The sequence below is a fragment of the Gracilinanus agilis genome, chromosome 4, assembly GCF_016433145.1.
Source record: "Gracilinanus agilis isolate LMUSP501 chromosome 4, AgileGrace, whole genome shotgun sequence".
NCBI classification, from domain to species: Eukaryota; Metazoa; Chordata; class Mammalia; order Didelphimorphia; family Didelphidae; genus Gracilinanus; species Gracilinanus agilis.
The window spans coordinates 486,392,991-486,418,606 of NC_058133.1; the positions used below are offsets into that span (position 1 = coordinate 486,392,991).

The 25,616-nt window shown below is 54.6% G+C and overlaps 5 protein-coding genes and 4 non-coding genes across 11 annotated transcripts in view; 6 read left to right on the forward strand and 3 right to left on the reverse strand.

Moving 5' to 3' along the window:
* The window catches only part of SUPT6H (SPT6 homolog, histone chaperone and transcription elongation factor), a 39,623-nt gene extending 36,644 nt beyond the window's left edge, over positions 1-2,979 (forward strand). For all 3 annotated transcript variants that reach the window (XM_044672838.1, XM_044672840.1, XM_044672839.1), the window contains exons 33-37: positions 532-644; positions 881-958; positions 1,076-1,242; positions 1,777-1,967; positions 2,317-2,979. In XM_044672838.1, coding sequence (XP_044528773.1) covers positions 532-644; positions 881-958; positions 1,076-1,242; positions 1,777-1,967; positions 2,317-2,503 — 736 coding nt within the window. In that variant the 3' untranslated portion in view covers positions 2,504-2,979. The remainder of the gene's footprint in view (positions 1-531; positions 645-880; positions 959-1,075; positions 1,243-1,776; positions 1,968-2,316) is intronic.
* A 362-nt stretch (positions 2,980-3,341) lies between these two features.
* Positions 3,342-4,877, reverse strand: PROCA1 (protein interacting with cyclin A1). Its single transcript, XM_044675586.1, has 4 exons — positions 4,703-4,877; positions 4,457-4,664; positions 4,167-4,301; positions 3,342-4,088 (listed from the first exon to the last, which is right to left on the reverse strand). Exons 1-4 carry the CDS (start codon positions 4,875-4,877, stop codon positions 3,593-3,595), a joined length of 1,014 nt encoding a protein of 337 aa, XP_044531521.1. The 3' UTR covers positions 3,342-3,592.
* A 1,830-nt stretch (positions 4,878-6,707) lies between these two features.
* On the reverse strand, positions 6,708-15,854 carry RAB34 (RAB34, member RAS oncogene family). Its single transcript, XM_044672841.1, has 12 exons — positions 15,772-15,854; positions 14,574-15,133; positions 14,136-14,227; positions 11,683-11,748; positions 11,314-11,415; positions 10,567-10,631; positions 10,417-10,468; positions 10,182-10,263; positions 10,014-10,104; positions 9,516-9,623; positions 9,137-9,200; positions 6,708-8,942 (listed from the first exon to the last, which is right to left on the reverse strand). The coding sequence occupies exons 2-12, from the start codon at positions 14,625-14,627 to the stop codon at positions 8,789-8,791; spliced, it is 930 nt and encodes a 309-aa protein (XP_044528776.1). The 5' UTR covers positions 14,628-15,133; positions 15,772-15,854; the 3' UTR covers positions 6,708-8,788.
* A 1,883-nt stretch (positions 15,855-17,737) lies between these two features.
* RPL23A (ribosomal protein L23a) lies at positions 17,738-21,958 on the forward strand. The gene is made up of 5 exons (XM_044676276.1): positions 17,738-17,847; positions 19,592-19,775; positions 20,764-20,940; positions 21,470-21,539; positions 21,892-21,958. Exons 1-5 carry the CDS (start codon positions 17,823-17,825, stop codon positions 21,904-21,906), a joined length of 471 nt encoding a protein of 156 aa, XP_044532211.1. The 5' UTR covers positions 17,738-17,822; the 3' UTR covers positions 21,907-21,958.
* LOC123248193 lies at positions 19,448-19,515 on the forward strand. Its single transcript, XR_006506268.1, has one exon. It is a non-coding gene; the product is annotated as a small nucleolar RNA SNORD42 (small nucleolar RNA).
* LOC123248207 lies at positions 20,569-20,641 on the forward strand. The gene has a single exon (XR_006506281.1). It is a non-coding gene; the product is annotated as a small nucleolar RNA Z17 (small nucleolar RNA).
* LOC123248192 lies at positions 21,325-21,391 on the forward strand. The gene has a single exon (XR_006506267.1). It is a non-coding gene; the product is annotated as a small nucleolar RNA SNORD42 (small nucleolar RNA).
* Positions 21,588-21,656, forward strand: LOC123248208. The gene has a single exon (XR_006506282.1). It is a non-coding gene; the product is annotated as a small nucleolar RNA Z17 (small nucleolar RNA).
* Positions 21,959-22,822: 864 nt separating the features above from the next.
* Positions 22,823-25,444, reverse strand: TLCD1 (TLC domain containing 1). Its single transcript, XM_044676279.1, has 4 exons — positions 25,178-25,444; positions 24,739-24,821; positions 24,520-24,602; positions 22,823-23,540 (listed from the first exon to the last, which is right to left on the reverse strand). Exons 1-4 carry the CDS (start codon positions 25,366-25,368, stop codon positions 23,154-23,156), a joined length of 744 nt encoding a protein of 247 aa, XP_044532214.1. The 5' UTR covers positions 25,369-25,444; the 3' UTR covers positions 22,823-23,153.
* Between the last annotated feature and the right edge of the window lie 172 nt (positions 25,445-25,616).

Sequence of the window (25,616 nt, forward strand, 5' to 3'; positions counted from 1 at the left end):
AGTTTTATTCTGTTGAAACATTCATAGCCTGTTTGGAGGCTGACTTTGGGCTCTCTCCCACCCTTTATTCTTCTCCCTCTAAGCTATCATGCACATCACTGCCACATTCAGTGCCCTAAAATACTGCTTTAGGCCTGTTCATGCTCAGCTTTAAAACTTTGGGTTCCCTCTTACCTACTGAATAAAATCCAAGCTCCTTGGCTTGGCATACAAGGACCTCATGATTATGGCTTAAGTCCTCCAACCTTATCTCCTGTTTACTCCCCTAAGCAGGAGACACACATACATCTTTCTCTCTCTCTCTCTGTCTCTCTCTGTCTCTGTCTCTCTGTCTCTCTCTCTCTCTCTCTCTCTCTCTCTCTCTCTCTCTCTCTCTCCCTCTCTCCCTCTCCCCCCCACCTCCCTCTTTCCCTCCTTTCCTCTCTCTGCCTCCCTTCTTCCCAGTATTTGTTTACTCCACCCACTACATGGCACTGTGTGGTAGGGCTCATCTCACTTATAATTTGCTGTCTTGTCTCCCCCCTACTCCAGAATAGAATATGTGAGTGTGACTCCAGAGGGATTCCGGTACCGAGGCCAGGTCTTCCCCACTGTGAATGGGCTCTTCCGATGGTTTAAGGATCATTACCAGGACCCTGTGCCAGGTGACTCCTTCTGTTCTCCCACTGTAGGGCCTGGCTGAGGGTCAGCACCACTCTTTGCACTAAGGCAGTTCTGGGCCTGGGTCCTCCATTCTCACTATTGGGCCATCAGATCCCCAGGGCCAACTACACGGGTTGAAATGTTCTAATACACTATCCCTAGTCCAAACTCCACCCAGCTCCCTGAACTGGCTGGAGCTCAAAAAACTCCTTCACTAAAACCTTCCCCTTTCATCCAGGTATCACTCCCAGCAGCAGCAGCAGGACCCGGACCCCTGCCTCCATCAATGCCACCCCTGCCAACATCAACCTTGCAGGTAAAGACGGCCCCTGGACTGAGGCTTAGTGGCAGGGGGAGAGGGAGGGAGGGTAGGCAGAGAATTTAGCCTCACCCCTACCCCACAATCCCATGCACTTCTCGATTGGCATTGCAGATCTGACCAGAGCAGTAAATGCCCTGCCCCAAAACATGACGTCACAAATGTTCAGTGCCATCGCTGCTGTGACTGGCCAAGGACAGAATCCCAACGCCACCCCAGCCCAATGGGCCTCCAGCCAGTATGGCTATGGTGGCAGTGGAGGAGGCAGCAGTGCTTATCACGTAAGTGATTGGGGAGGGGCCCAAGTTCCCCACACTGACACTATCCATCCTTCTGTGTTCACACTGGCCTTTGGAAAGGAAGAGACCCAGGCCAGATAGTAATCATCTGGTCTTCATTTAGATAGGGGTTAGTGGAGACAAGGCAGGAGTTCCTTCCAGGCCCTCTCTGTTCTTCACCACCCCATCTGCCTGGCCCTTTTTGGGGGAAGGTGCTGTAGGGGGTGAAGATTGTGACCTTGCTTGGGAGTCCTTGGCAAACAGCAACTTGTACCCACACCGAGTCATGTCCTTCAGAATCAGGCTCCAGGTGGAGGCCTGGGCCTGAGATCTCATTGTGGGAGGGAGCACCCAGAGGTTTAATGACGTCCCCAGAACCACCCAGCCAATGGGGGTTAGAATAGAGGCAGGCCTGCTTCTCCTTTCGAATCATTCTTTTTATTATATTTTAGCATCTTACTCCCTCGTTTATCCCTTTTTTTAGGAATCCAAGTTGTCCTTTAATCACTGACATTTCTCAATTCTCTCTTCACCAAGGTGTTCCCCACCCCAGCCCAGCAACCTGTGGCCACGCCACTGATGACTCCCAGCTATTCATACACAACCCCCAGCCAGCCCATCACCACACCCCAGTACCACCAGCTACAAACCAACACCACCCCACAGTCCACTCAAGCCCAAGCCCAGCCCCAGCCTTCCTCCAGCTCCCGGCACCGACAGCAGCCAAAGTAAGTATCGGGAAGAACTGGGAAATAGGGCTTAGGGCAACACGGATGGCAGGTTTCAAGGAAGGAGGAACCTCTGATACACTGGATTGGACAAATGCCCAGGGTTCTAGGCCCTCGGACAGGACTTTAAGGGGTTGGCCATGCCCTAGATGGGATCCACGAGAGGAGGGTTGGGAGCTGTAGCCACTGATGTTTTCCCCTAATCTGGGGAAGGGCAAGTTGCCCTCTCAGGCAGTGCCCACTCCCCCGTGCCCTCCTCACAGAGGAGAGGCCCTGGTGGTCATCAGGGAAAGGACTTGTCTGGGTGTCCTGGAAGCAGCCCCGACACCCATCTTTCTGTCTGCCTCAGGTCCAACAGCCACGCCGCCATCGACTGGGGGAAGATGGCAGAGCAGTGGCTACAGGAGAAAGAGGCGGAGCGTCGGAAACAGAAGCAGCGGCTGACTCCTCGGCCCTCGCCCAGCCCCATGATCGAGAGCACCCCCATGTCCATCGCTGGCGACGCCACGCCGCTGCTGGATGAAATGGACCGCTAGGGAGGCTGCCCTGGGACCCTGGGCCGAGCCCTCTCCGATAGCTCGTTTTCTGTCCAGACCGTGGCATGAAATGACATTTTCCATGCTGGTCAGCCTGGATGGGTGATGGAATGGGTCACCCGCGGTGTACCAGTGCAGGTGCTAGGTGGCAGCCCTCCTGCTCACCCCCGTCTTGGGTGGAGAAAGGAGGGGACTGGAGCCTGCCAGCTTCTGTACCCCGCAACCCTGGGGCACGGCTTGGGCCACAAGTTCCCCAAGAGAAGAGACATTCCCCGCCCAGTCTCCCGTTCTGCAGGAGATGCTATTTATTCAAGGGGGTGGCTGGGCCGGGGGCGCGAGGAGGGAACAGCCCACACTGAAGCCAAAACCGCAGCAGGAGCGCCGGGGCGGCCCCTCCCCTCCGCCTCGCTGCCGCATGGCCACCCTCTCATTGAAGCTTCAGCCCTGTCCATTGGAATAAACAGTGTTTCTACAGAGCCCTCGGCGCCGTCTTCTCTCCCAGCCTCAGCTTCAGCCAAAGAGCCACCCCTTGTAGCCCAAGGGCCGGCCCTCTGCTCTGGGCAGCCTGCCCAGGCGAGGCTCCGAGGGCCCGGCTTAGCTCAGAGCCCAGGAAGGCTTCCCTGTCCCTGGGCCCAGGCCGGCTTCCCCTCCAGCATTAGCCCTGGCGAGGGCCTCCGCACTGCTGGGAAACGGGTCGCCACACCCACCCTGGGCATGTGGGGCTGCCCGGCCCCCTCCTGTTCATGGGTGCCTCCTTGACAGGCGCTTCCTCGGCTTTGTTAGAGAAGCCTGGGAAAGCGGCCCGGCAGGGGGAGGGGCAGCAGAGGCAGCGGCCGGGGCCGCCCTGGCTTGGCGCAGGACTCGAGCCCCCATCCCTTCTCCCTCCCCGGGGAGGGAACGGAGGTCAGCACCCCGGGGGGATTCTGCCACAGGCTTTATTGAGGGGCTCATCGGGATTCCGCTCACACCCGGCCCTCTTCACGGTTCTTCCCGTTTCTGTCACCCTCTGGACGCCGACCAGAAAACTCCAGCCTCACCTCCATGGCTACGGCCACTCCGTGCTCATGCAGGAGCCAAGGAGAAGGCCTGCTAGGCGGGGGCCGGACGCTGGCCGGAGGCACTCCTGCCCCCCGTCCTCCGCGGAGGCTCAGCCTTCCTCCCGTGCCCTTCCGTTCTTCCGTGCCCCTTCCTCCTGCCTCTCTTTGGCCGGCCGGCGGTCCTGACCTCTGTCGGCTCCTCTGCTTTGGGCTCGTGGTGAAGGACGTCGTTAAAGCTGGCAGCGGCGTGGCCGCCCCAATGTGGGGCCGCCGGGGTTCTGCTCTCGAGCTCCATGGCCAGCCGGGGGCCCGGGCCTCGTGTGGGTGCGGAGCCCCTCTTCCTCTTCCTCTTCCTCTTCTTCCTTTTCTTCTTCCTCCCCTTCTTAGCGGCCTCATCATTCCGAGCCCGCGGCCCGGCTGGGGCGTGCTGGCTGGGCCTGCCCGCGGGTGGGGAGGTGGGGGATGGGGCATGGAGGAGCTCCCCCCCAAACTCATAGAGGATGGGGTCACGCAGCACGGCCCGGGGCACGCGGCCATAACTCTTACACCTGCGAGCAAGGAAAGGGCTGGCCGTGGCGTGCGCCCCGCGGCTCCTCCCTCCCCGCCTCTGCCTGTCCGCTACTCACCAGCCGTACCAGTAGCGTTCCACGCATCCCTCCTCGTAGGCGAGCTCGAAGCAGGGCGCCTGGATCACGTTGAAGAAGGCTTGACCCACCGCTCGGGACGCAGCATCCTTCGCCTGCCGCAGGCATTCCTTCAGCCTGCCGGACCCCCAGCTCTCAGGCCTGGCCCCTCGCGTGCCCCCCCCCCCCCCCCCCCGGCCCCCACCCCTCCGGGCCCTGCCCTTTGGAGGGGCCCCCTCGGGGACTCGCCTCTAGGAAGGGAGAGCTCTCGGGCCGGCCACTCGGCCACTCACCTCGTGTCGCAGTCGCAGTGGCTGACAGTGTGCCAGCGGAAGTTGTGATGGCCGTAGCCCACGGCGAAGGGGTCGATGACGTGCTGGCACTGGTCATGCTCCCGACAGCATCTGTCCGTCTCCTCGTACTCCCCTGGGAGGAGGAGAGCCGGGGAGCTCGAGGCGCCCCCGGGCCGGGCCCTGCCTCCTTCTCCCAGGCCTCTCGTCCCTTTAGGGTCCCCAGCCTAGGCCCCGCCGCCCTCTCACCCAGCTGCTCGTAGCTCTCGGCATTGCTTCCTGCCCCACACCACAGTGTGCCCGGGTAAGTGAAGCCTCTCTTGACCCGATGCGGTGCCGTCTCTCGGCTTCCTGGTCCACCAAGGCCTCCGGCCACAGCGGTCAGCAGCAGTGGCAGCCCCAGCCAGCAGCCCCAGGAGCTCATGGCCTGGTCAGTTCTGAATCTCCAAAGGGAGGCTCTCCTCCCCCCCAAGCCTTATACAGCCACCCAAGGCCACTGGGTGGCCTGATCTGCCTGGGGAGGGGCTAAGGCCCCCAGCCTCCCCTCCCTCTTTCCCCTTCTTCACCCTCCCCTTCTCTCTCCTTTCAAACCCCGCTCACCTCCTGGCCCAGGCCCCTTCCCCCCAGCTCACCCCTTCTCCCCTTTCCCTCCTCCCTTTCGTTCCCCCCCTTTCACCCTCTCCTTCCTTCCCCCCTTTCTCCCTGGCTCTCCTTTTCCTTGTTCTGCCTTTTTTTTCCTGGGGGTTCAAATCTCCAGGCTCTTCCCCCAAGTCCAGGGCGGCACCGGGACCCCTGGCCGGCCCCCCTTCTTGACCTACACACTTGAGTTCTGGACACGGGAGCAGAGTTTGGGTGATGATCGGCTCGGCGACGGTGAAGGGGCCGAGACGGGAGGTTTTAGGGTCACCATGCCTGGGGTGTGGGCCAAGCCTGCTGCCTTCGGGGTGGCTTCCTGCCCCCACTTCTCCCACCTGGCCCGGCTAGCCATCTCTGCTCCCTGTCTTGGTCCAACAGAAGAACAGGGCGCCAGCGGGCACCAGAAGCAACTTGGCCCAACCCCACCCCAAAGGCCGGTCAGAGCTATAGGAGTGAATCTAGCCACCCCAACTGCTAGTCACCCCAGATCTCCCCCTCCTCCAGAGCCTCCGAAGGGGGTGGGTCCTCACCAGTTGCCATGGCAGCCTGGAATGGGGTGATGTTGCCCTGCCAGCCTTCGCCAGACACACCACTGAGTGACTGCCACGGCGCTTCTGTCCAGCCTCCCCTCCTCCCCAGGGCAGCTGAGAAGGGAGGAGGGTCTTTGTTTCTCCCCTGGCTGGTGGAGAGACCTCAGACACGCCAGCAGCCGAGGGAATTCGCACTGAAGGAGGGCACTGCAGGGGCCTCCTGGCTGGAAGGAGCTCTCAAGAACCCAGGGGGTGGGAGGTGGGGAAGGGCCCTCCTCGCCTTCCCCCTGCTTCCACCCCTTCACCCCGATCTCGGGCCTTTCCACGACCCACATCATCCCCAGGCAGGCGTCACATCCCCTACTTCTGAGACACCTCCTCACCCCAGCAGCCCCCACATCCTGTTGTACGATGCTCCCCTTCTCGAGGAAGGCCTCCTCCTTGGCTCCTGGGACCAGGCTGGAGCTCCAACCTCACCCCAGATGGGACCTGGCCCTTGGCTTTCCCACCCGCCGCTCCCGGTTCATGGTGGGCGTCTGCAGAAAGGAGACCTCCGAGGAAGCCCTGGCCTCCCCTTCTGAGAAAACCAGAGGTGGTGGCAAGAAGAGGGCCGAGCCTCGGGTGTTTACCTCTTGGAATTCTCTGGGAGGTCTAGAAATGGCCAAAGCTTTTGCCCACTCATGTTTCCTGCCCCTTTGGAGACTGTTTGATTTCCTCGGTGTCCCCCTCCACCCACACCGGAAAAGAGGGGCTGGCGGGCAGGCTGGGGAGGGTAGAAACACGGATCTTGGCTCTAGATCAGTGATTCCCAAAGTGGGCGCCACCGCCCCCTGGTGGGTGCTGCAACGATCCAGGGGAACAGTGATGGCCACAGGTGCATTTATCTTTCCTATTAATTGCTATTAAAATTTTTTTTTAAATTAATATCCAGGGGGCTAAGTAATATTTTTTCTGGAAAGGGGGCCATAGGCCAAAAAAGTTTGGGAACCACTGCTCCAGACCCAAGCCCACGGGGCTGATCCAATCAATCTAGGGCCCACGGCGGCGGCTCCCCACAAACAGATGCTGAGGGCCGGCAGCCCTTTGGATTGAAGCCAACAAATGTTTATTAGGCACCTGTGGGATGCAGAGTCCCACATTGGGCACACGGGAGCCACAGAAGGCACAAAAAGACAAGTCTGCAAATACAGATAATACAAAAGGCAGGGCATGGCCGAGGTGCTCAGGGGAATCAGAGGCAGGAGAAACCCTTCACCACGATGGCCAAGGAGGGGGCTCCATGGAGGAGACCTTGGGGGAACTTCATCAGACAGATAAATTGGGGGAGAACAAAGGGGCACGAATGGAGTAAAGGAGAGAGAGCCAAGAAAAGGGAGCAGAGAGGAAGCCCGTTCCCCCAACTTGGCTAAAATGTGGACTAGAGGATGGGGAGACAGATCATGGAGGGCCTTGAATGAGAAGACTAGACCAGGGTTAGAAGGGCGTCTGCCTGTGAATGTCACCCAAAGCGACGGCGGGGATGGGGTGGATGGATGTTGCTGTGGATTGAAGAGACCTCCTGGAGTGTCTCATTAAAAAGAAAAGGATGGAAGAGGAAAGGGATAAAATTAAGCAAGAGGACCTGAGGCTGGACATACACGAGGACTTTACAGCATACAGAAACGAAAGGGCTCTTCGAGGTCCTTTACAGATACGAAAGCCAAGGCCCAGAGAGGGCAACAATTGGTCCAAAGTTAGGAGTGGCGAGCCAGGATCCAGCATGCTTCCCCTTGGGGAGGAGCGAGACGCCGGAGTGAGGTTACAAGAACCCTCCAGAGCGGGGGGAAGCCTGGTGGAGAGGGAAGGCGGGTCCTTCTGCCCTGTAAGCTTCAGAGTGAGGTTGGAACCATCCACCAGGTAATAGCCCGCTACCGTGTAAGCCTTGAGAAACTGGAAGCGTGAGGAAGTAAGAGAAGTTTGGCAAGACGTGTATGAACCAATGCACCTACCATCAAATAGAGGAAAGCCCAGGGGCATCGGGACGGCCATCGGCCCAAGGGCCAATGTTGACTCTTGGATCCCGGGGTCTGGCTCCCTCCTCCGTCTGACACACTCAAGAGTGCTCCTTTGTACCTGCCGCGTCCCCAAGACTCACTTAACCTGTGCCGTCTCCTCTTACAAATCCCATACAAATATTTGGGCAAAGGGGAAGGAATCTAACCAAAGAGAATAGAGGGGGAGGAGGCAAGGCCAAATGAAGGTATCAAGGCTTGGGCAAGAGCCTGAGATTAGACGCTTGTGTTGTAGTAGATTCCTAGACTGGGGGGTCTAGAGAGCTGTTTTCTAGTCCTGCCTTGGCCACTGATTCAGTATGGCCTTGGGGAAGTCATTTCCCCTCTGGGCCTGTTTCTTCCTCTTAAAATAAAGCTGAGGGTGGGTAGGTGGGAAGACTGATCTCTAGGGTCCCTTCTAGCTCTGATATCCTGAGATGAGGTGGGATGTAGGGAACTCTCAGAGTTTGGCCAACCTCTACCTTGAAGAATGGAGGGTCAGGCACCCATTGGCCCTTTCTAAGAAGGAAAGCAATGTACGGGAAGCCAGCTTATAAAACATCTGTGACCTTCTAAACAGAGACTCGTCCCCTGTTAGTCTAAAGAGGGATAGGATCACAGATTGGAGCTGGAGGGGACCTAAATCTAGGACCCTGCCTCCAGGTAGCCTCAGGAAAAGACAGATAAACTCTCCTAGGAATTCAGGGTTTCACCCTTTGCAGGAGAATTATAATTCTTGAAAAGTAAGGAGAGAGCAAAGTTTAACCCAAAGGAATCACTCTCTGTTGGTGGGGTTTCAGGCATCAGTAATGGGTCTGGGGAGAGATGTTCAGACAAGGTCACCAGAATACTCTTCAAGTGCAGCTGCCTACTTCACTTTAGGAGATGCTGGCATCAGACGCAGGCCAGCTGCTTCCCCTCCATCACCCCACAGCCCACTCCAGTTAGCACTCTGTGTGCCACCCACACTGCCCTGGGAGCCTGCCCGCTCTCACTGCCAAGGTCAGGGCAACTACTGCACGGGTAGCCGTCCCTTTCAAGGCACTCCAGAGTTTGCCCAGTGACCTCAACAAGCTCTCTTCTGCGAGTACCAAAGACTCCTTCCGCCTCTAAAATTCCAAGTCTTGTGATTCCGTGATTTACCCCTTCCCAGAGGGCACACAAATGTGTAAGGCACAGCATGATGGGGCAAGAGGGCAGCAGGTAGGTGCCCAGCAGGCAGAGCAAAGCTGTAGTGACCCTCCTGTCCCTTCTCTGTCCTGGCCGTGCCAGTCATCTCCCCAAAGTCCCCACCTGAAAAGAGAGAGATCCAGTCTTCAAGGTGGCACCTAGGGGAAGGAGGGCACTCGGGCTGGCATGGTTCCTGCTACCCTTATGAGAACAACTCTTTGGTCTGGAAATATTCAGTGCAAATATCTATGGGTCCAACACCTGGGACAGGCATGGCGTCCATGGGCAGTGCCAGAATCTGGGCCCTGCGCACTCACTGGCAACATTTGGGTCTCTTCTTGTGGGTCGTCAGGTAGAGGTTGCTGTCGTTGCTGCTGATTCCTAGGTGAGGAGATGAGAATGAAGTCTAATAAACCGGGCTCTGGAGGGACTCTACCTGCCACCTACCCTCTCACCTAGCGTGCCTTGCCTCCGTCTTAGAATCAATACTAAATATCCATTCCAAGGCGGAAGATCGGTAAGGGCCAGGTGACTTCCTTCTCCAGGGAACGCCCGGCTCTATCCACTGAGCCACCCAGCTGCCCCCTAACATGCATTATTTCAGAGTTTTGAGCATCTTTAGAGATCTAGCCTACAAGATGATATGCCTAGATTGCACCCAAGTCCTCTAGTCAGTGGAGCATCCAAGGCACTCACGGACAATGTCGCCAATCCGCCTGGCATCCGTCTTCTCTAGTTCAGCCAGCACGTTGGCCTCAAACGTCAGCGCTGCCACACGAAAGAAGAATTCTCGCACATTCTCACCTGGCGGGGGGAGCGGGCACTCAGAACGGGCACTGGCATTCCAAGAAGAGCAGAAGCCACGGGCTGGGCAGGCCAGGACAGGAAATCAGGGGATGGCGGGGAGGAGGGAGGTGATGGCATGGGCCGTGGGCGTCACGGTCCCCAAGCTTGGGCACTGGACACAGCAGCGTCCAGGGGCCAGATGGACACTGAGGTGGAAAGAGTAGGGGACGTCAGGGACACCCAGGGCGGGCATTGGGAGGGACCCAACAGGACAGACACAGAAATGGAAAGGGGCAGGTGAGGCAGAGGAGCACCTCAGGGAAGACGCTGGGGACCCCACAGGAGACCGAGAGGGGGAACAGACCCGGAGAAGAGAGTGTAGCCTGAGATGCCACCCCCACGGCTCACCGGTGAGAGATGAAACAGCCCAGTACTCGGCCTTCATTTCCTGGGCCATCTTGACTGCATCCTTCTCCATCAGCACATACTGAGCTGGAGTCTAATAAGAGGAGATCATTGAGGGCTTGGAGCCAGGACCTCCGGCACCCTCCATCCCAGCCCCTCTGTCACACTCACGCTCAAGTCCTTCTTAGAGCCCACGAGGAACAGAAGCACGTTGGAAGGGTCGTTCTCCTTCAGCGCATCAGCCAGCCACTGTCTGGTGCCAGGGAGGTAAATGTGAGGTCAACAGCTCTCTGCTCCTGGCGTTCATTTACTCCCTGCTCTGACCGAGAGCCCCATCACCTTCACCCCCCTAGGCACGCCTCGTCCTATCCAGCCCTCCCTCTGCCCCCTTCCCCCAGGACTGTACTTGGTATGTTCCAAGGAAGCCACATCATTCAGGTTGAACACGATGATGATGGCTGAGAAAGGGAGAAAAACGGCTTCAGTAAAGAGTAGGGAGGACTCCCCGTCCCTCCCCTTGGGCCCTTCCCACTGGGGCCCCCATGCCTCCCCTCACCTTGGGCTCCTCGGTAGTAAGTAGATGCGATGCACTTGAACCTCTCCTGCCCGGCAGTGTCCCAGCTGAGAGAGAGGATGCTACATGGGTGTGGGGCACAGAGGGCATGGGGCACAGGGCATTAAGGGCAGAGGAAGTGGGCTCAGGACATGAGGGGCACAGGGCGATTTCTATGGGGCCTTGGACAGAGTATGGAGGATGCAAAGATACGGGCACACAGTGCTGGGGAAATAAGAGCCGGGCCAGAGCATCATTCGCAGTGAAGTGAGGAAATTATATGGGGGCACCGAGGAGTGAGGACAGGACAGTCAGGACGCAGGGACCAGATCGGAGGGTTTAAAGAGGTGGACACGGCATCAAGGGCACAAGAAGGTGAGTCTATGGCAGAGGGGGCATGAAGGAGATGGACAGAGGGTACCAGAGCTACAAGAAGGCAGGCAGGGGCCATCAGGGCCCCTAGGCATGACAACAGTGATAGGAATGAGGAGGGCAATGAAGTGGGCATTAGATGAAATGAGATCTGAATGGATTCTCAGGGGCATTAATGGGTAGAGAGCATCAAGGGGACATGGAAGTGGGTGTGGTCAGGAAGGGCACAAAAAGGTGGGGGATCAGGCCCTACGGTGACCCTCCCCCAACTCCACATTTGTGATCTAATGATTCTAATGAATGCAGACTGGGCTTCTGGGAAAGGCGCTTCCATGATGGGAGAGACCCCTGGCATCAGAGAGGGGAGAGAGCACTCACAGCTGTAGGCTGAAAGGGACTCCCAGCACCTCAAACCTCTCCATCTCAAAGTCCACCCCAATGGTAGCCTTGTAATTCTTGTCAAAAGTGTCTTTGCAAAACCTGAAAGGAAGGAGAGAAAAGCTGGGGAGCTGAGGTCTTGTCCTGGAATTCAGCAGGCACACACATGCTCACCTAGGCACAAGCACTCACATAGATGCTCTCTCTCTCTCTCTCTCTCTCTCTCTCTCTCTCTCCCTCTCCTTCCCTCCCCCAATCCTTCCATCCCTTCTCCCCTCCCTCTCTCCTTTCCTCCCTCTCTTTCTCTCTCCCTCCATCCCTCTTTCTCTGTCTCAGTTCTCTCTGGCTCTCCCCTTCACCACTCCTCACCTGTTAATGAGGCAAGTCTTCCCCACAGACAGGTCCCCCACAACAATGACTTTGGAGATCTTAAACCTACTGAGAGGAAGATGGTGGTTAGCCCCTAACCCTACTCCCTGCTCCTCCTCAAGCAGTTGTGTCCACTCTGTTTCCTAAGGAAGGAGGAAGTGGGAAGGGAACCAGTTAGAGACAAGAAGGAGTTCATGGCTGGAGGCCAGGCCAAGCATATCATGGAAGCCAGGCCTCCCTGCCAGGCTGGGAGTGGAGGTTGGGAAGGAGGTCTTCCTATGGGCTGGGGGGCACTAGCAAGCATAGTGAATGATGAAGGGGGAGGCAGAGGCCAGACTTCAGTGAATGGACTAACCTCTTCTTATTTCCCTACCATACAATAACATTCATTAAGGGTCATTAGGTAGTTCAGTGATTAGAGAGCCAGACCTGGAGACAAATCCTGGGTTCAAATCTGGCCTCAGACACTTCCTAGCTGTGTGATCCTGGGCAAGTCACTTAACTCCCATTGCCTACCCTTACCACTCTTTTGCTTTGGAACTTATACTTAGAATTGATTCTAAAACAGACAGTAAGAGATTTTTTGTTTGTTTAAAACCCTTACCTTCCACCTTTAGAACCAATAGGACTATTGGTTCTAAATCAGAAGTGGTCAGGGCTAGGCAATGGGGGTTAAGTGACTTGCCCAGGGTCACATAACTAGAAAATGTCTGAGACCAGATGTGAACCCAGGACCTCCCATCTCTGGGCCTGGCTCTCAATCCACTGAGCTATCCAGCAGCCCCCATTTTTTTTAATTAAATTAAACAAAAAACACTGGACTAACACAGCTAGGAGACAGTTTCCAGCCCACAACCCGCTTCTGGAAGGATTGTTCACCCCTCTTCCCAATAAGTGCCAAGATGAGAAATTAAAATCATCTGTGTCCCAGTGTAGCTAAATGTGTCTGAGGTGTGTGTCAGAGTCCAGGCGTCCTTGTGTCTATACATGGTTGTGCCTGAAGGAGCAGAGAAGATGATCTGGGGGTCACGATTTGGACATCTGTTGGGGTTGTGACGACAGGGTCTCCCACGGATATTTAAGGATGATAACAGCCATGGATTCAATGGTTATCTCCATTCAAATGATTCTCTGATCTATTTGTCCAGCCCTAAGTTCTCTCCTGACCTCCAGGCTCACATCTCCACCTATCCACTGGACATCTCTTTTAGAAGTCCCATGAACATCTTCCACTTTCTTTGATTAGTGATCTCTTTTTATTTGTTTGTTTGTTTGTTTGTTTTTATTTTAAACCCTTAACTTCTGTGTATTGACTTATAGGTGGAAGATTGGTAAGGGTAAGCAATGGGGGTAAAGTGACTTGCCCAGGGTCACACAGCTGGGAAGTGTCTGAGGCCGGATTTGAACCTAGGACCTCCCATCTCTAGGCCTGACTCTCAATCCACTGAGCTACCCAGCTGCCCCTATCCTTGAAGTCCCATTGCTCAGCACAGTGCTGGGACAAAGCAGATGCTTAATAAATGTTTATTGACTGTGTTAAAGTTTGATGATCTGAGGGGCAGCTAGGTGGCTCAATGGATACTGAGATCTGGAGTTGGGAGGATCTGGGTTCAAATCTGACCTCAAACACTTCAGCAAGTCACTTAACCTCCATCTCCTAGCTTCCTCTGCTTAGGAATTCTTGGAATTCTGGTGGATTCTAACCCAGAGGGTAAGGGTTAAAAAAAAAATGCTTTTGAGAGTTTAATGATCTGCATCGCTGGTAGGAATTTTCACCCTGGGAAATTAGAGCACTGATAAATCCCTCCTCTATCTCCAGCCTCCTGGCACTAAGGATCTATTCCATTCTCTAATTGGGGAAGGAAATAAAGATTTATCTATTGACTACTCTGTGCTAGACTCTGCTCAGCACTTTACAAGAATTACCTCCTTCAAGGTAGGTGCTATTATTATCCTCATTTTATTTTTAATTTTAAAATACTTTCCCATGGTTCCATGAGTCATGTTGTCTCCCTCCCCTTTTCCCTCCCCCCTCCCGGAGCTGACAAGCAAATCCACTGGGTTATACATGTGTTGTCACTTGCTACCTATTTCCATATTATTCATTTTTGTAACAGAGCAGTCTTTTCAAATCAAATCCCCCAATTCCTCATTTTACAATGAAGGAAACCGAGCAGAGATTCAAAGTGACTTGCCCAGGGACACACAGCTAGTAAACGTCCGCTCTTAGATTTGAACTCTGGTCTTCCTGACTCCAGCTTTTGTTTAGATGTTCAATGGTGGGGGGGAGGGGAGCACTGATTCCGGCCATCGGCCCGTTTCAGCCTTTTCTGGGTCACTTCCTCTCCTTCCTCACCATAGTCCCCTTTGGCCGTCCGGTATCCCTGGGCCAGTGCGCCATGCCCACCTCCCCCGTGGTGCCCATCCCTTGTTCAGTGCGTGCCAGCACTCACCCCACCGTGCCTGTCCTCTGCTCCTGGCACGCGCTGCTGACCCGCGGGTGGAAAGTTCTGTTGGAGTGCAGGGCAGCCTCCTTCTTCAGACACTGAAATTGGGGTAGGGAGAGAAGAGGCGGGGCGGGAGCGGGGGCAACTGGGCGGGGGACCACGCCTCACTCTGCCCGCACGCAGCTGCCAGCCTGGACCACCCCGAAGCAGCCCCAAGGAGCTCCAGGGGCGGGGCGCCGGTGCCTCCCCTTCAGAGGGCCCCACCTTCTAAGAGCGCGGGCGGGTGGGCGGGCGCGGAGGAGCCCAGGAGGGGCCGGTCTCCTTTTCCTTCCCTCCCACACACTCCCCATTCCGTGGCGCCCCGTAGGGGAGGGTCTGTCTCGCTCTTCGCCCCCACCAGAGCCTCAGCCCACAGAGCGGGGCGGGGGCAGAGCGGGCACCCACCTGGGGCAGCTCGGCCAGGACGCGGTCCCTCCGCACTGGAGCCAAGATGTTCATCCTCTCTTCTGGGAGCTAGAGCCTGGGCAGAGGCGGGTGGGGGAAGGGAGATCGGCTGAAGTAGCCCCTCAGAGCTCAGCCCCCTACGCAAAGTCCCGGCCCCGGGCACCCGCCGTTTGTGCCTGGCGCCGCTCCTGGACGCACGGGGAATTCCCTACACTGATAAATCCCCACGCAAGCCCCAGGACAATAATGGCCCGAGGGTTCCGTAACAGCAGTGGGAGACCCTTTCCATCCCGGAATCCCAAGAGAAGCTAGCGCAGCAGAAAGTTTGGGGAGGTCCCTTCCGGAGCTCCCGGGTGGGAGGGGGGAACCCTACTATGACAAAGCGACCCTCCTGGAAAGAAAGCCTCTTGAGGGCAGCGACCACCTCAGCTTTTGTCCTTGTATCCCAGCACCCAGCACCGTTCCTGGCACAGAGCTGAAGCCTGGTTGATAAACGCTGGAGGAGACCGTGAAATCCAAGGATGAGGGAACTTTCAGTGACTCTAGGATACGGGAACGCTCTACGGCAAAACAGGGGTCTGAAGAATCCCGGGGAGCAACCCTCCCATCCCAGCTCAGGGACTTAACAAAGGCAGGGACAAGCTCCGAGGATCCCGCGGGAAGGAACTTTAGAAGCCAACTCCTTCCCATTTTGCGGAGGAAAAAACCGAGGTGGGGATGGGAATAGGTTAAGGGACTTGCCTAAGGTCACATACGTAAGTAGCAGGGCCGGGTCTGGAACCCCAGTGCCCCGCTTCCAAATTCTGTGCTTTCTTTCCCTCGCTAAGTCCGCGCGCTGCTGGCCATCTCCGCTGGGCTCAGCGCTGTAACCCGATCCCCGGAAATTCCAGGAACGGAACGGCACCCCCTCCCACATCACCCCCACCCCTCAGAAGCTGGGCTCTGGGATTCTCGGGCTGCGTCCAGTGCCTCCCCCCACCCCTCCCCCCGCCTCCAGCTACCCGGGGCTCCTCTCTTCTGTCACGGAATCTCCCGGGGCCTATAGCCCCCTAGAGTTTCTCCTCTCCGAGCCCCTGGCCCATCCAGGCTGTGCCACTCCCTCACGGCCCTGGGTTTGCCCGCCGGGGCTAGATGCGGATCGTGCCCTCAGACCACACAGCTATTCCCCGCGTGGAATGGTGGGCCCTTACTTACTTACCAGGAGGGAGCGGGACCCCGGGCTAGGCCCGGATCTTTTGGTTGAGGGAGTCTGAAGAAACTTGCCAGAGCAGGCGGGTCGGGGAGGGGAGGAGGGGACGAGGGAAAAGGGAGGAAAGGAGAGAGGGAGGAGAGAGAGGGGGGCACAGGGCCGAGGGGCGGCGCCTCCTCAGACTCCCCCGGCAATGAGTCACACAGTCTGCCAGTCGCTTCTGCCCTCTCCCCTCCCCCTAACCCTCTGCGGGGGGTCGGGGGGGGGGGTCGGGAGGGGGAGAAACACCGGGTACAGCCAGTCCCCTGACCCTGAACCACTAGGAACTCTGGCGGGGGAAACGAGCCAGCAGCTCTGATGACCCTTGGTGTACTTGCCTATGCATGTGTGCCAGTTCTCTTCCTGGCATAATGAGGGTACCCTCTTCTCCGTGTGTGTTAACCTCCACCCTTACATTCAGCCCCATTCTCTCCTTGGACAGGATGATATCTCTGAGACCATGGAGAAAAAGCTTTTTGAAGTCGGGATGCTCTCATCTCCACCACCCCCCACCCCCCCACCCCCGCCAACCCAACAGAGCTGTCTAAAGCGGGAGGGGACACAAGAGCTCCTCATGTATTCCTGGGTTCTGTAGGAAAACAAGGGCTTAGGAAAGGGGTCACAGCATCACAGATCAGCTCCTAGGCTCCCCCTGCTTTTCGAAGGAACCAAGAGGTGTGGGGAGCTCACTCCTTTTTGCATGTGCCTTCCCCTGTTCCTCCCTCCCCACCCCCTTTCTAAACAAGGCTCCTGCCAAGGCCCTACTGGTACTGGAAATTGATGGAAATGGGAGGCAATCAGGGCGGGAACACTGGGGGAAATGAGCTTCCATAGGACTGATGGGGAAAGCTCAGTTTAAGCTGTTCTCTAAATGGTGGGGAAAGTCAGAAAAGGAGAATGATTCGCTGGAACGACCTGGAATTCCTGGGAGGAAGTGGAGCATTGCACCAGCATTTTGACAGTTTGCAGGATTAGAGATGTGTCCTGAGAACTGGCACTCGCAGTACCCACCTTCCTCCCTGACTCACTTTGGAAAGGTCTAGCTATCTCAGCCGCTCATTCTTCACATCTGCATCTTTCTGCCGCTGACTTACAATATTGGAGGAGTTAATTTCCCTTCTCTGGGTTAAAGTCTCAGACATCCTTACTTCAGCCACTTCTGCTCCAAAGTTCTCCCTAGATTTCTTCCACTTGTCTGCAACTACAATCTCTCTCACTTCTCCAATCTCTTCCTTCCTCCCTCCCTTTCCGACCCCCTTTCTCTCTTTCTCTCTCCCTCCCCGGCTTTTTCTTTCCCCGTTCAACTTTTTTTCTTAATGACTACTAAATATAAATATAAATAAAACGAGAGGCAGAGTCATTGGAGTGTATAGTCACAGGACCTGGGGTAGAATTCCGGGTCGGTAATTTACAACCTGGGTGATCTTGGGCAAATCACTTTGAGTGTGTGTGATCCTCAGCTGTAACGGTGTGGACATTTGACTAGATGACCTGCGAGGTTGTCAGAACTGATTTTGACTGGCTCAAACCTGGCTCAGAGTACAAACCTAAATAAATGCTTGTTGACTGATTCTGTAGAGCAGTGTAACAAAAAGAAACAGCCTCTCTACTCAAAGATCCAAGCTCAAATCCCTCCCTCCTCCACCTCATATGGCCACCGTCTCTCTCGATACGCCTAGAGAAGCAAAACAGCTCAGAACTGAGCCCTAGAGACAGCACCTAGCCACCAAATAACCACGTGTCGGCAATAAACTACATTTCCCATGAAACTTCGGGATCTTGGGAGCATGCTCAATTTGGCGCTCTTCCTTCCGAGATCGGGATGAAGCGCGAACTACTAATCCCGACAGGCGCTGCGTCGGGTTTTCCTGATATCGCCATAATCCCACTTCTGTTAGACTCAGCCTTTTTCCCACAGTCCTTTTTTGGAACCCTCGAAGCATCGCGAGACTTGAGCGAGAGTTGGCTCTATAAGCCTGAGAGAAGGACCGCGGAAGACCCTTTCGTCCCTTTCCTCTAAGATGGCGCCGAAGCCCAAGAAGGAAGGTAGGTGAGGCCCTCAGTCCTGTCGGGGAAGCTGGGCTTAAGGCGGCAGTAGTGGACCAGCGGGCACAGCGGAGACCAAGAAGCCAGGACTTGGTGCTTCCCGGTCTGCTACCGTTGCGGAGGCCGAGGCTGGGGCAGCCCTGGGGCGGACCACGTGTGTCCGGCCCGGCCCGGCTGTCTCGTGCCCCGGCGTCCGGGGACCTGCGGCCCGGGCCACATGGGGAGGCTCTTTCCCTCCTAACTCCGGCTCTCCCATTCACTTTTCGCTCCAGCCAAACCAGGGCTCTTCCGCAGGGCCTCTGTTTACCCTTCTGTGAAATGGCGATGTTGGGGCGAGAGTATTTTCTCGCGTTTTCTCCCCGTGTGGATTCCAGCTCGTCCCTGCGGTGGAGTGCGCAGAGCTCGGTGGGATGCCAGGCTCCGGGCTCGGCTTCTGGCTCTGCAGCAGTTTGGGCCAAGACTCAGGCCCGGAGAATCGTGTCCGATATCTGGGATCGGATCAAGCCAACCGGTTGGAGAGTCCCGGTCTGTCCTTGGCCTTCCTGCATCCCAGGCGCCTTGCACAGTCCCTGGCACATTCTGGTTGTCAGTCGTGCCGATCCACCGTGACCCCATGAGAGATTTTCTTGTTCCAGACACTGGGACAGCTTACACTATCATCTCCGTTTTACAGACAGGGAAACCGAGGCAAATGGAGATGTGGCTTGATCAAGCTCACACTTATGCAAAATTTGAACTCTGGGACCTCTCATCCCCAGGCCTTACTATGTATCTCCTGAGCTTCCCAGTTGCCCCTGAATATACTTTTAAGTTTAATCTGCATTATTAGCATTTCCTTTGCTTTTTTTTTTTTCAAACATTTTCTGTCTTAGAATCAATACTATGTATTGCTGTCTTCAGGCATCACCTGTCTCCCCCTCCCCCATTAGATCCTTAATCAATATTTACTAACTGGCCATTTATGACCCAGTGGATCCCTTCAGAGAATGAGGTTTTTAAATGAACAAAACAAAACCTGCAAGACCACAAAGGAAGCCCTTTTTTTTTTTAAATGATATAATTAAGACCTTAGAAAATGGGCTTTGCTGGGTGGCTCAGTGGATTGAGGATCAGGCCCAGAGATGGGGTCCTGGGTTCAAATTTGGCCCTAATTGTGTGACCAGTCACAGAGACTGAGCTGCTCCCCTCCCCCTGTCTACCTGGCTGGCCTGGGGATATTTTTTATCACTTATTTCTCTGCTTTAGCAGCCCAATGGGAGTTAATGGTGGGTAAGGTGGGTTGCTCACTGGTGGCAGAACGATTGCTCAGGTCACTCCTACACACACACACACACACACTTGCTGAAGATAATACTTTAACCCCAACCCAGCAGCCCAATGGGAACACTTTCTCCCTCCCCTGTGGGGGGAGAAGGGGTTGGACTGGTACTCCATCTCTAGTTTGCCATCACTGGCCTAGCCCTTAACACTCTTCTGCCTTGCAACCAATACACAATATTGATTCTAAGATGGAAGTTAAGGGTTTAAAAAATAATAAAATAAAATCTATAATTCTTTCCCCAAACCTGGAAGATCTCACCCTAAAGAGTTGTTTAGCCTCATGCCAATGATGGAAACATGCTATTTTCCTGAGAATAATGATGTTGTCAAAGGAACCACTGATGGCATTGAGGTGTTTAGGGGCAGCCCCTTGTTGGCCTGGAGAATCTTGTAACTGATTCCCTTTTCCCTCTCTGTCCCCAAGCTGTTGTCCCCCCCAAGACAGAAGCCAAGTCCAAGGCCTTGAAGGCCAAGAAGGCAGTGTTGAAGGGTGTCCATAGCCACAAAAAGAAGAAGATCCGAACGTCTCCCACCTTCCGGCGACCCAAGACTCTAAGACTTCGGAGGCAGCCCAAATACCCCCGGAAAAGTGCTCCTCGAAGAAACAAGTAGGATCTCATACCTATAGACTTATAGGCCCCTGGGAAGTTGGCAGAAATAGTAACTACTAGGTTAAATGTAATTTGTAGAAATGACCTATAAACTCAGCTGCCCCCTTTCTATCAGCACTCATTCATTGGGGTTTTGGTCATTAGCACCAATGAGGCATTGGGAGTGGAGAGACCATACTAGACACTTCCTCCAAGTCTTCATTTGCCTTTCTCTTTTGTAAAATAGGGTGGGGGGAGACTCTGCCTTGGAGGAGGTTAAAAGGTATTCTAGATTTCCACTAATAGTTTGGAGATATGATGTGGACTTGGTGGAAACGGAAGCATGTGAAGCCAACAGCCTCACTTGCTGTGTGAGCCCATTGGAACCAGTCTTCTAGGGAGTGTTTGCAGAATGGAGTGGAGAGTATATGGACTGGTTGCCTTCGTTTTGTTTTTTGAGTTGAGGAAGTTCCTGGTAATGCCATGCTAATCAAAAAGCTTAGTGGCATATTCCTTCTCTCCCCTCCAGTCCCCAATGTCAGGAAGCTTGAGATACCTAATCAGATTCTGTTATGACTCTTAGATGTTGGGGGGGGGGGCAGCTCCCCACCTTTCCCCAAGCACTTTCCACCTCCAAATTTCTCTTTTGATCACATAAGAAAGCTAAATTCTCTCTTCAGCTGTGCAAGTTGTTTTTTCATTAGAATGGTGCCAGTGTGGGAAGTGTTTATTTTTGTCTTCGTGTCTATTGAACCTTGTGCTATAAGTTCTTGTTTTGTGGTTCCTTCTCAGGGTAAGTGCTAGCATCAGGGTTGCAGATGATGATATCTATAAGCGACCAAAGTCTGAGTAAAATGATAGGCAACTTCAGTGTCTGATGCACCCTGCTCTGCCTGGGATTCTCCTTAGCCTCTTTAAAGTTTGCACCAGTTGATTAAAAGCATCCCTGTTCCTTCTAGAATTAGGGGTCCTATAACTTCTGTGTCCCTCCTCTTTCCTTCCCTAGGCTTGATCACTATGCCATCATTAAGTTTCCCCTGACCACTGAGTCTGCCATGAAGAAGATTGAGGACAACAACACTCTTGTCTTCATTGTGGATGTCAAAGCCAATAAGCATCAGATCAAGCAGGCAGTAAAGAAGCTGTATGACATTGATGTAGCCAAGGTCAACACACTGATCCGGTGAGGATGGACTCCCAGACAGAGGGGACAATCTGCTCTTAAGAGCAGGCCCATTTTTGTGTTCAGGCAACACAGAGCAATTTGGGTGCCAAAGGGGGAAATGGGTGGGTGCTGAAACTTAGCCATCCATCTCAGCCATGCTGAGGTTCAGAGAGATTTTGGCAGGGAAAAGCATCCTGTAATCTAATCCATAAATAGTATGCTTTCTCCTTGCTGGCTAGTGAGATTTTACTGCCATTTTACTGCCATTTTGGATCTTCCTGACTGCTGACAGAGCTCTTACCCAGTGAGCCATATAAGCTACCTTCTATAAACTAATATAACTAAGGTTACTTTTAGTTCAACTTTGAGACCTTGTTTTTTTGGAGCCTGTTCCCAGGATTCATGCAAGTGATGGAAAAATATCATTTTACAGAAAAAAATGATGCTAACAAAGGAACCACTGATGCATGAGGCAGGCATAAAAGGGGATAGGAGCCTCTGGGAGAGGTGCAGCAATTAGGTTCTAAGGTCACTTTTTCTGTCTTAGGCCTGATGGAGAGAAAAAGGCCTATGTCCGACTTGCTCCAGACTATGACGCGTTGGATGTTGCCAACAAAGTGAGTATATTGAAGGTAGCCTCCCTCTCTGAGCTGCTTCCCTCCCTGGGTGCAGGTGATGAGTCAGAGTGACCAAAGCCTGAGCCTCAGTGATTACTCTGAATTGGCTGATGCACCCCATCCAAAATGAACCAGTTACTACCTAACCACCTAGGCTGCAGCTCAGTGGAGTATCCTGGGCCCCAGCTATCCACCCCTGGCATGTTCTCACCCACCCCATGTCCTAGATGTTGGGTGCTTCCCCCCAACCCCCTGCCCCTTCCTATGTAACATATTCAAGTTGCTGCCCAGCTAGGGAGGTTTGTCATCCCCTCCATGCTCTTGGTAACACTTCCTGCTTTTTTCCTTTCAGATTGGAATCATCTAAACTTTGTCAAGCTATCCTGCTCCACCTTCAATAATAAAACTTTTCCAATATTTGTGTGCTTGCCATGTCTCCTTAAGGATTGGGGCCCCAGGCAAGGATGGGAATTCTGTATCCAACTTGCCTGTCCATGGCTGGTGACTGGCCTTCTGACAGGTCATTTAGCTCCCTGGACTTAGTGGGTTTACATGGGGAGATTAAAGCTTCCCACTGTGGGTCCACGTGCTTGTCTCAAACTAAAGCCACTGCTCTCTATGGCCTGGAAACTGGCTGCTATCCCCTAGGGCTGAGGCCATTGTCCTCTGGTTGTTAGAGGACCCTGGCCACTGCTACCCTCTAATCCAGGAGCCTTGGGCCCAGAGCCAGGGGGAGGAGGAAGGGAACTGGCCCCCCAAAAAGGGATCCTAGAGCAGGAAAGGGGTTGATGGGAGAGAACTGCTCCTGGTTCTTTGACCACCCTCAGCCCTAGAGAAATCTGAAGGGTTCCAGTGTGGTTCTCTGCCCATTTCTAGGAATGTGGTTAACCTATTTGTGCCCAACTCCTGGTAGGGCCTTCTAAGCTCATATTCTGAACTGCCCCATCTCTTCTACCTATGATTGGCACAGCATAGTTAACCTTAGAAGTCAGGAAGTAGGGGCAGCTGGGTAGTTCAGTGGGTTGAGAGCCAGGCCTAGAGGTCCTAGGTTCAAATCTGACCTCAGACACTTCCCAGCTGTGTGACCTTGATCCTCATTACCTATCCTTACCACTACACAGTATTAACTCCAAGATGGAAGGTAAGGGTTTTTCTATTCCTGGGTCTGATGCACATTCACCCCTATGTGTGACTAGACCAGTATCTTCAAGAGGAGCAGAAGAACCTGGTCAAGATGTGAGAGGAAGTCTGACTGGTCAAAAGATTTGCAGTGTGTCTCAAAGCACTTTTTCTATAGTCTTTATTCCCAAACTACCTTTGGCCTGGCCTTACCTTTGTTGTACCAAGGAACCCACAAGAGTCTTCCCCAGCCTACTGCACCCAGAATTTTCTCATCCATTTGCTGGCTTCATTTGACCGTAGAAAATGCACAAGATTTCTAGGTGGTGTGTTTTTTGGGGGGGGGTGTTTTTTTTTTTTTTTTTTGTCGTTCCGTTTGTTTTAGTATCTTCAATAGTACATGTAAGTTGGTAGAGAAATAGGTGCCCTTGCCAAGAGGTACTATGCCACATGGATAAAAGTAAGTCCCCAAATTTCCCAAATGATGGACTGGACTTATTCAGTCAGAAACTTATTTTTGCTATGGTAAGGGGAAGCCTTTCCATTTGAGCAGAAGTCCGATCGAAGGAGTCGAGAAAAATAGATGAGAATCATCATATCCAGCATCATCAGGATGCTGAGCAGAAAGGTGCCCTGTGTCCTCTGGCCCAGATAGCGGAGGAAATACCTGGTGAGGTAGGCTTGAGGGGCCAAGCGAAACAGGAAGTACATGACCAGGTTGATGTACTTATTGATCTCGTAGAAAACACAGTCCTGATGGTTGCTGAGCTTCATCATCATTCTTATTGTAAGGAAGATGTTGCTGATTTCCACAAAGAGGATCAGGACCCCACCTGCCACGAAGCAGCCCTTAAAGATGCCCGAGGCAAAGGCAAAGATGGCCTAGGGTAGGGGAGATTGGCAACAGAATGTGGAGAATTATTGAGGGCCTCTGACACCTTCAAAGGTGGTAAGCAGAAGTAAACTAGCAGCATGATGACCTTGGGAGCCAAGGGATTTTCAAAGTAAATACGCAGGAAGTCCTTTGATTGGCCCCTAGGCTGGAGGTTCAGTGTATGGCTGTGTGTGTCTATGTAACCATACTTATATAGAACTGATTTCTTTGCAGGCCTATGTATTTTGTATCTAAAAACTTTCTGAGAAGGGGCATATGGCAGAAGAGAACTCCGGTTCTACCCACATTACATAAATGTCAACTAGACCTACCTTCATCAGAGAGTTGGAGGGTGGTAAATTTGAACCCCCATCTTCCTGTCTAGGGCAGCTACACTAGCACACAACTTAGTTGTTTTCTCTCAGGGCAGAGGAAGCTGGTAGACCCAGTTGGGCAGCCACAATGGACAAGGCAGACATGTAGATACACGAAAACTGCTCTGTAGCCCAATCCAGCTCCTTGTCATGGCCCCAGGACTGGGTGTTAGTGCCCAGTAACTTGTCCCCCTCCCTCTGTGAGGCCTGCAGTTCCTCATGTCCCTTGCAATGTCCCTGGCCTAAAGGTTCCAGCTCAAATCTTTGTTCCAGAATAATAATAATAATAAAGGGTGACCAATAATGACAGGAATGCAAATAAGCTCCATTTCTATTCAGAGCCCAAATTTCTCTTCTCTTCTTTGCAGAGCTATTCCAAGCTCCTAGCCCTGCCAGCCAGCTCTCCCAGAGCCTGCCCCATGCAGGTGGGAAGAAGGTGGGGAAAGGATCCTGGGGTAGCTCTAGCCTCTGGGACAGTGTGTTCCTACTACACAGACAGGGCCAATGAAGTACTATCCCACCCTCCGGGATGGGGACAAGAAGAGCTGACCAAAGATGGGGGAATCTGATAAGGCCTTCACCTCCCTTTTCCACTCCTGTGCCTCTCACTCACCAAGACATGGTGGACCAGATATTCCCAAGACGCCTGGGCCTGCTTGCTCAACAGGATGTCCAACGAGTCATGGATAAAATAGCCTGAGAAAGGAGAAAGCACGGAAGGCATCGGAGTTGGCCACACTAGGCGTCCCGGGTCCTCCACGTGAACAGTCTGGGCCCACCATCCCCTGCCCTGCGGGAGCCCAAAAGGACCTGGGCTCTAGCCGGCACCTACCGGTGGAGAAGCAGACGAGGAAATACCCGGAGAGAGAGGATTTGGTCTCAATGTCCACCAGCATCTCCGGCGTCTGCCAGACACTGCGAAAGGAGGGCACTGAAGTGGGCCACAGGGGAGATCCCTGTGCCACCAAGGGCCCCGGTGGGTGTGCGTGTGTGGGCGGGGAGGTGTTCCGAGGGGGCCTCCCCTCCTGATTGGCCGCCGTGGAGGTGGGCGGACCCAGGCGCTGGGCGGGGCTTGGTGCGAGGCCAGGTACCTCCGGTTTCCCAGGTGAGAGTCCCGTGTCCCTCCCCCCCCCCATCTCTCCGCTCTGTCCTTCTCCCTCCTGACTCCCCAGCCCAGCTCTCGGTTGGCCGAGGTTCCAAAATGGGAATCAGGTGAGCCTGCCGGGCGCACCCCACCCCTCCTGAGTCTGGGAAGCCCCCTCTTCACTCACCAGAGCAGCGCCCAGAGTCCGGACACTATGGAGTGGGCGAAGGAGACGAGCAGGTTGCGCCAGCGCCAGGTGTGCAGGGGGTCGCCCCGCACGTGGACAGGCAGGGGAAGGCGGGACAGCACCAGCAGCCCGGCCCGGAAGGTCAGCGTGGTGCCCAGCAACAGCAGCAGGGGGGACAGGGGCAGGGGCATGGGGCCACGCTCAGGCGCCTCGGCCGGCGCCGCTCCGGCTGCGCCGCGTCTGTCGGAGCGACCTCCTAGCAGTCAGGGGCTGCCCCCCCGCCGCCGGCCCCTCAGGCAGGCCGGCCCCTCCCCCGCGGCGCCTCTGCTCCCGCCCCCTCTGGCCCTCCGCCCACCAGCCGGCCCGGGGCTCCGCCCGCACTCTCGCAGCCCCTAGTTCGCTCCGAGCCAAAACCCCCAGGAGCCGCCGGCCCGGCCCC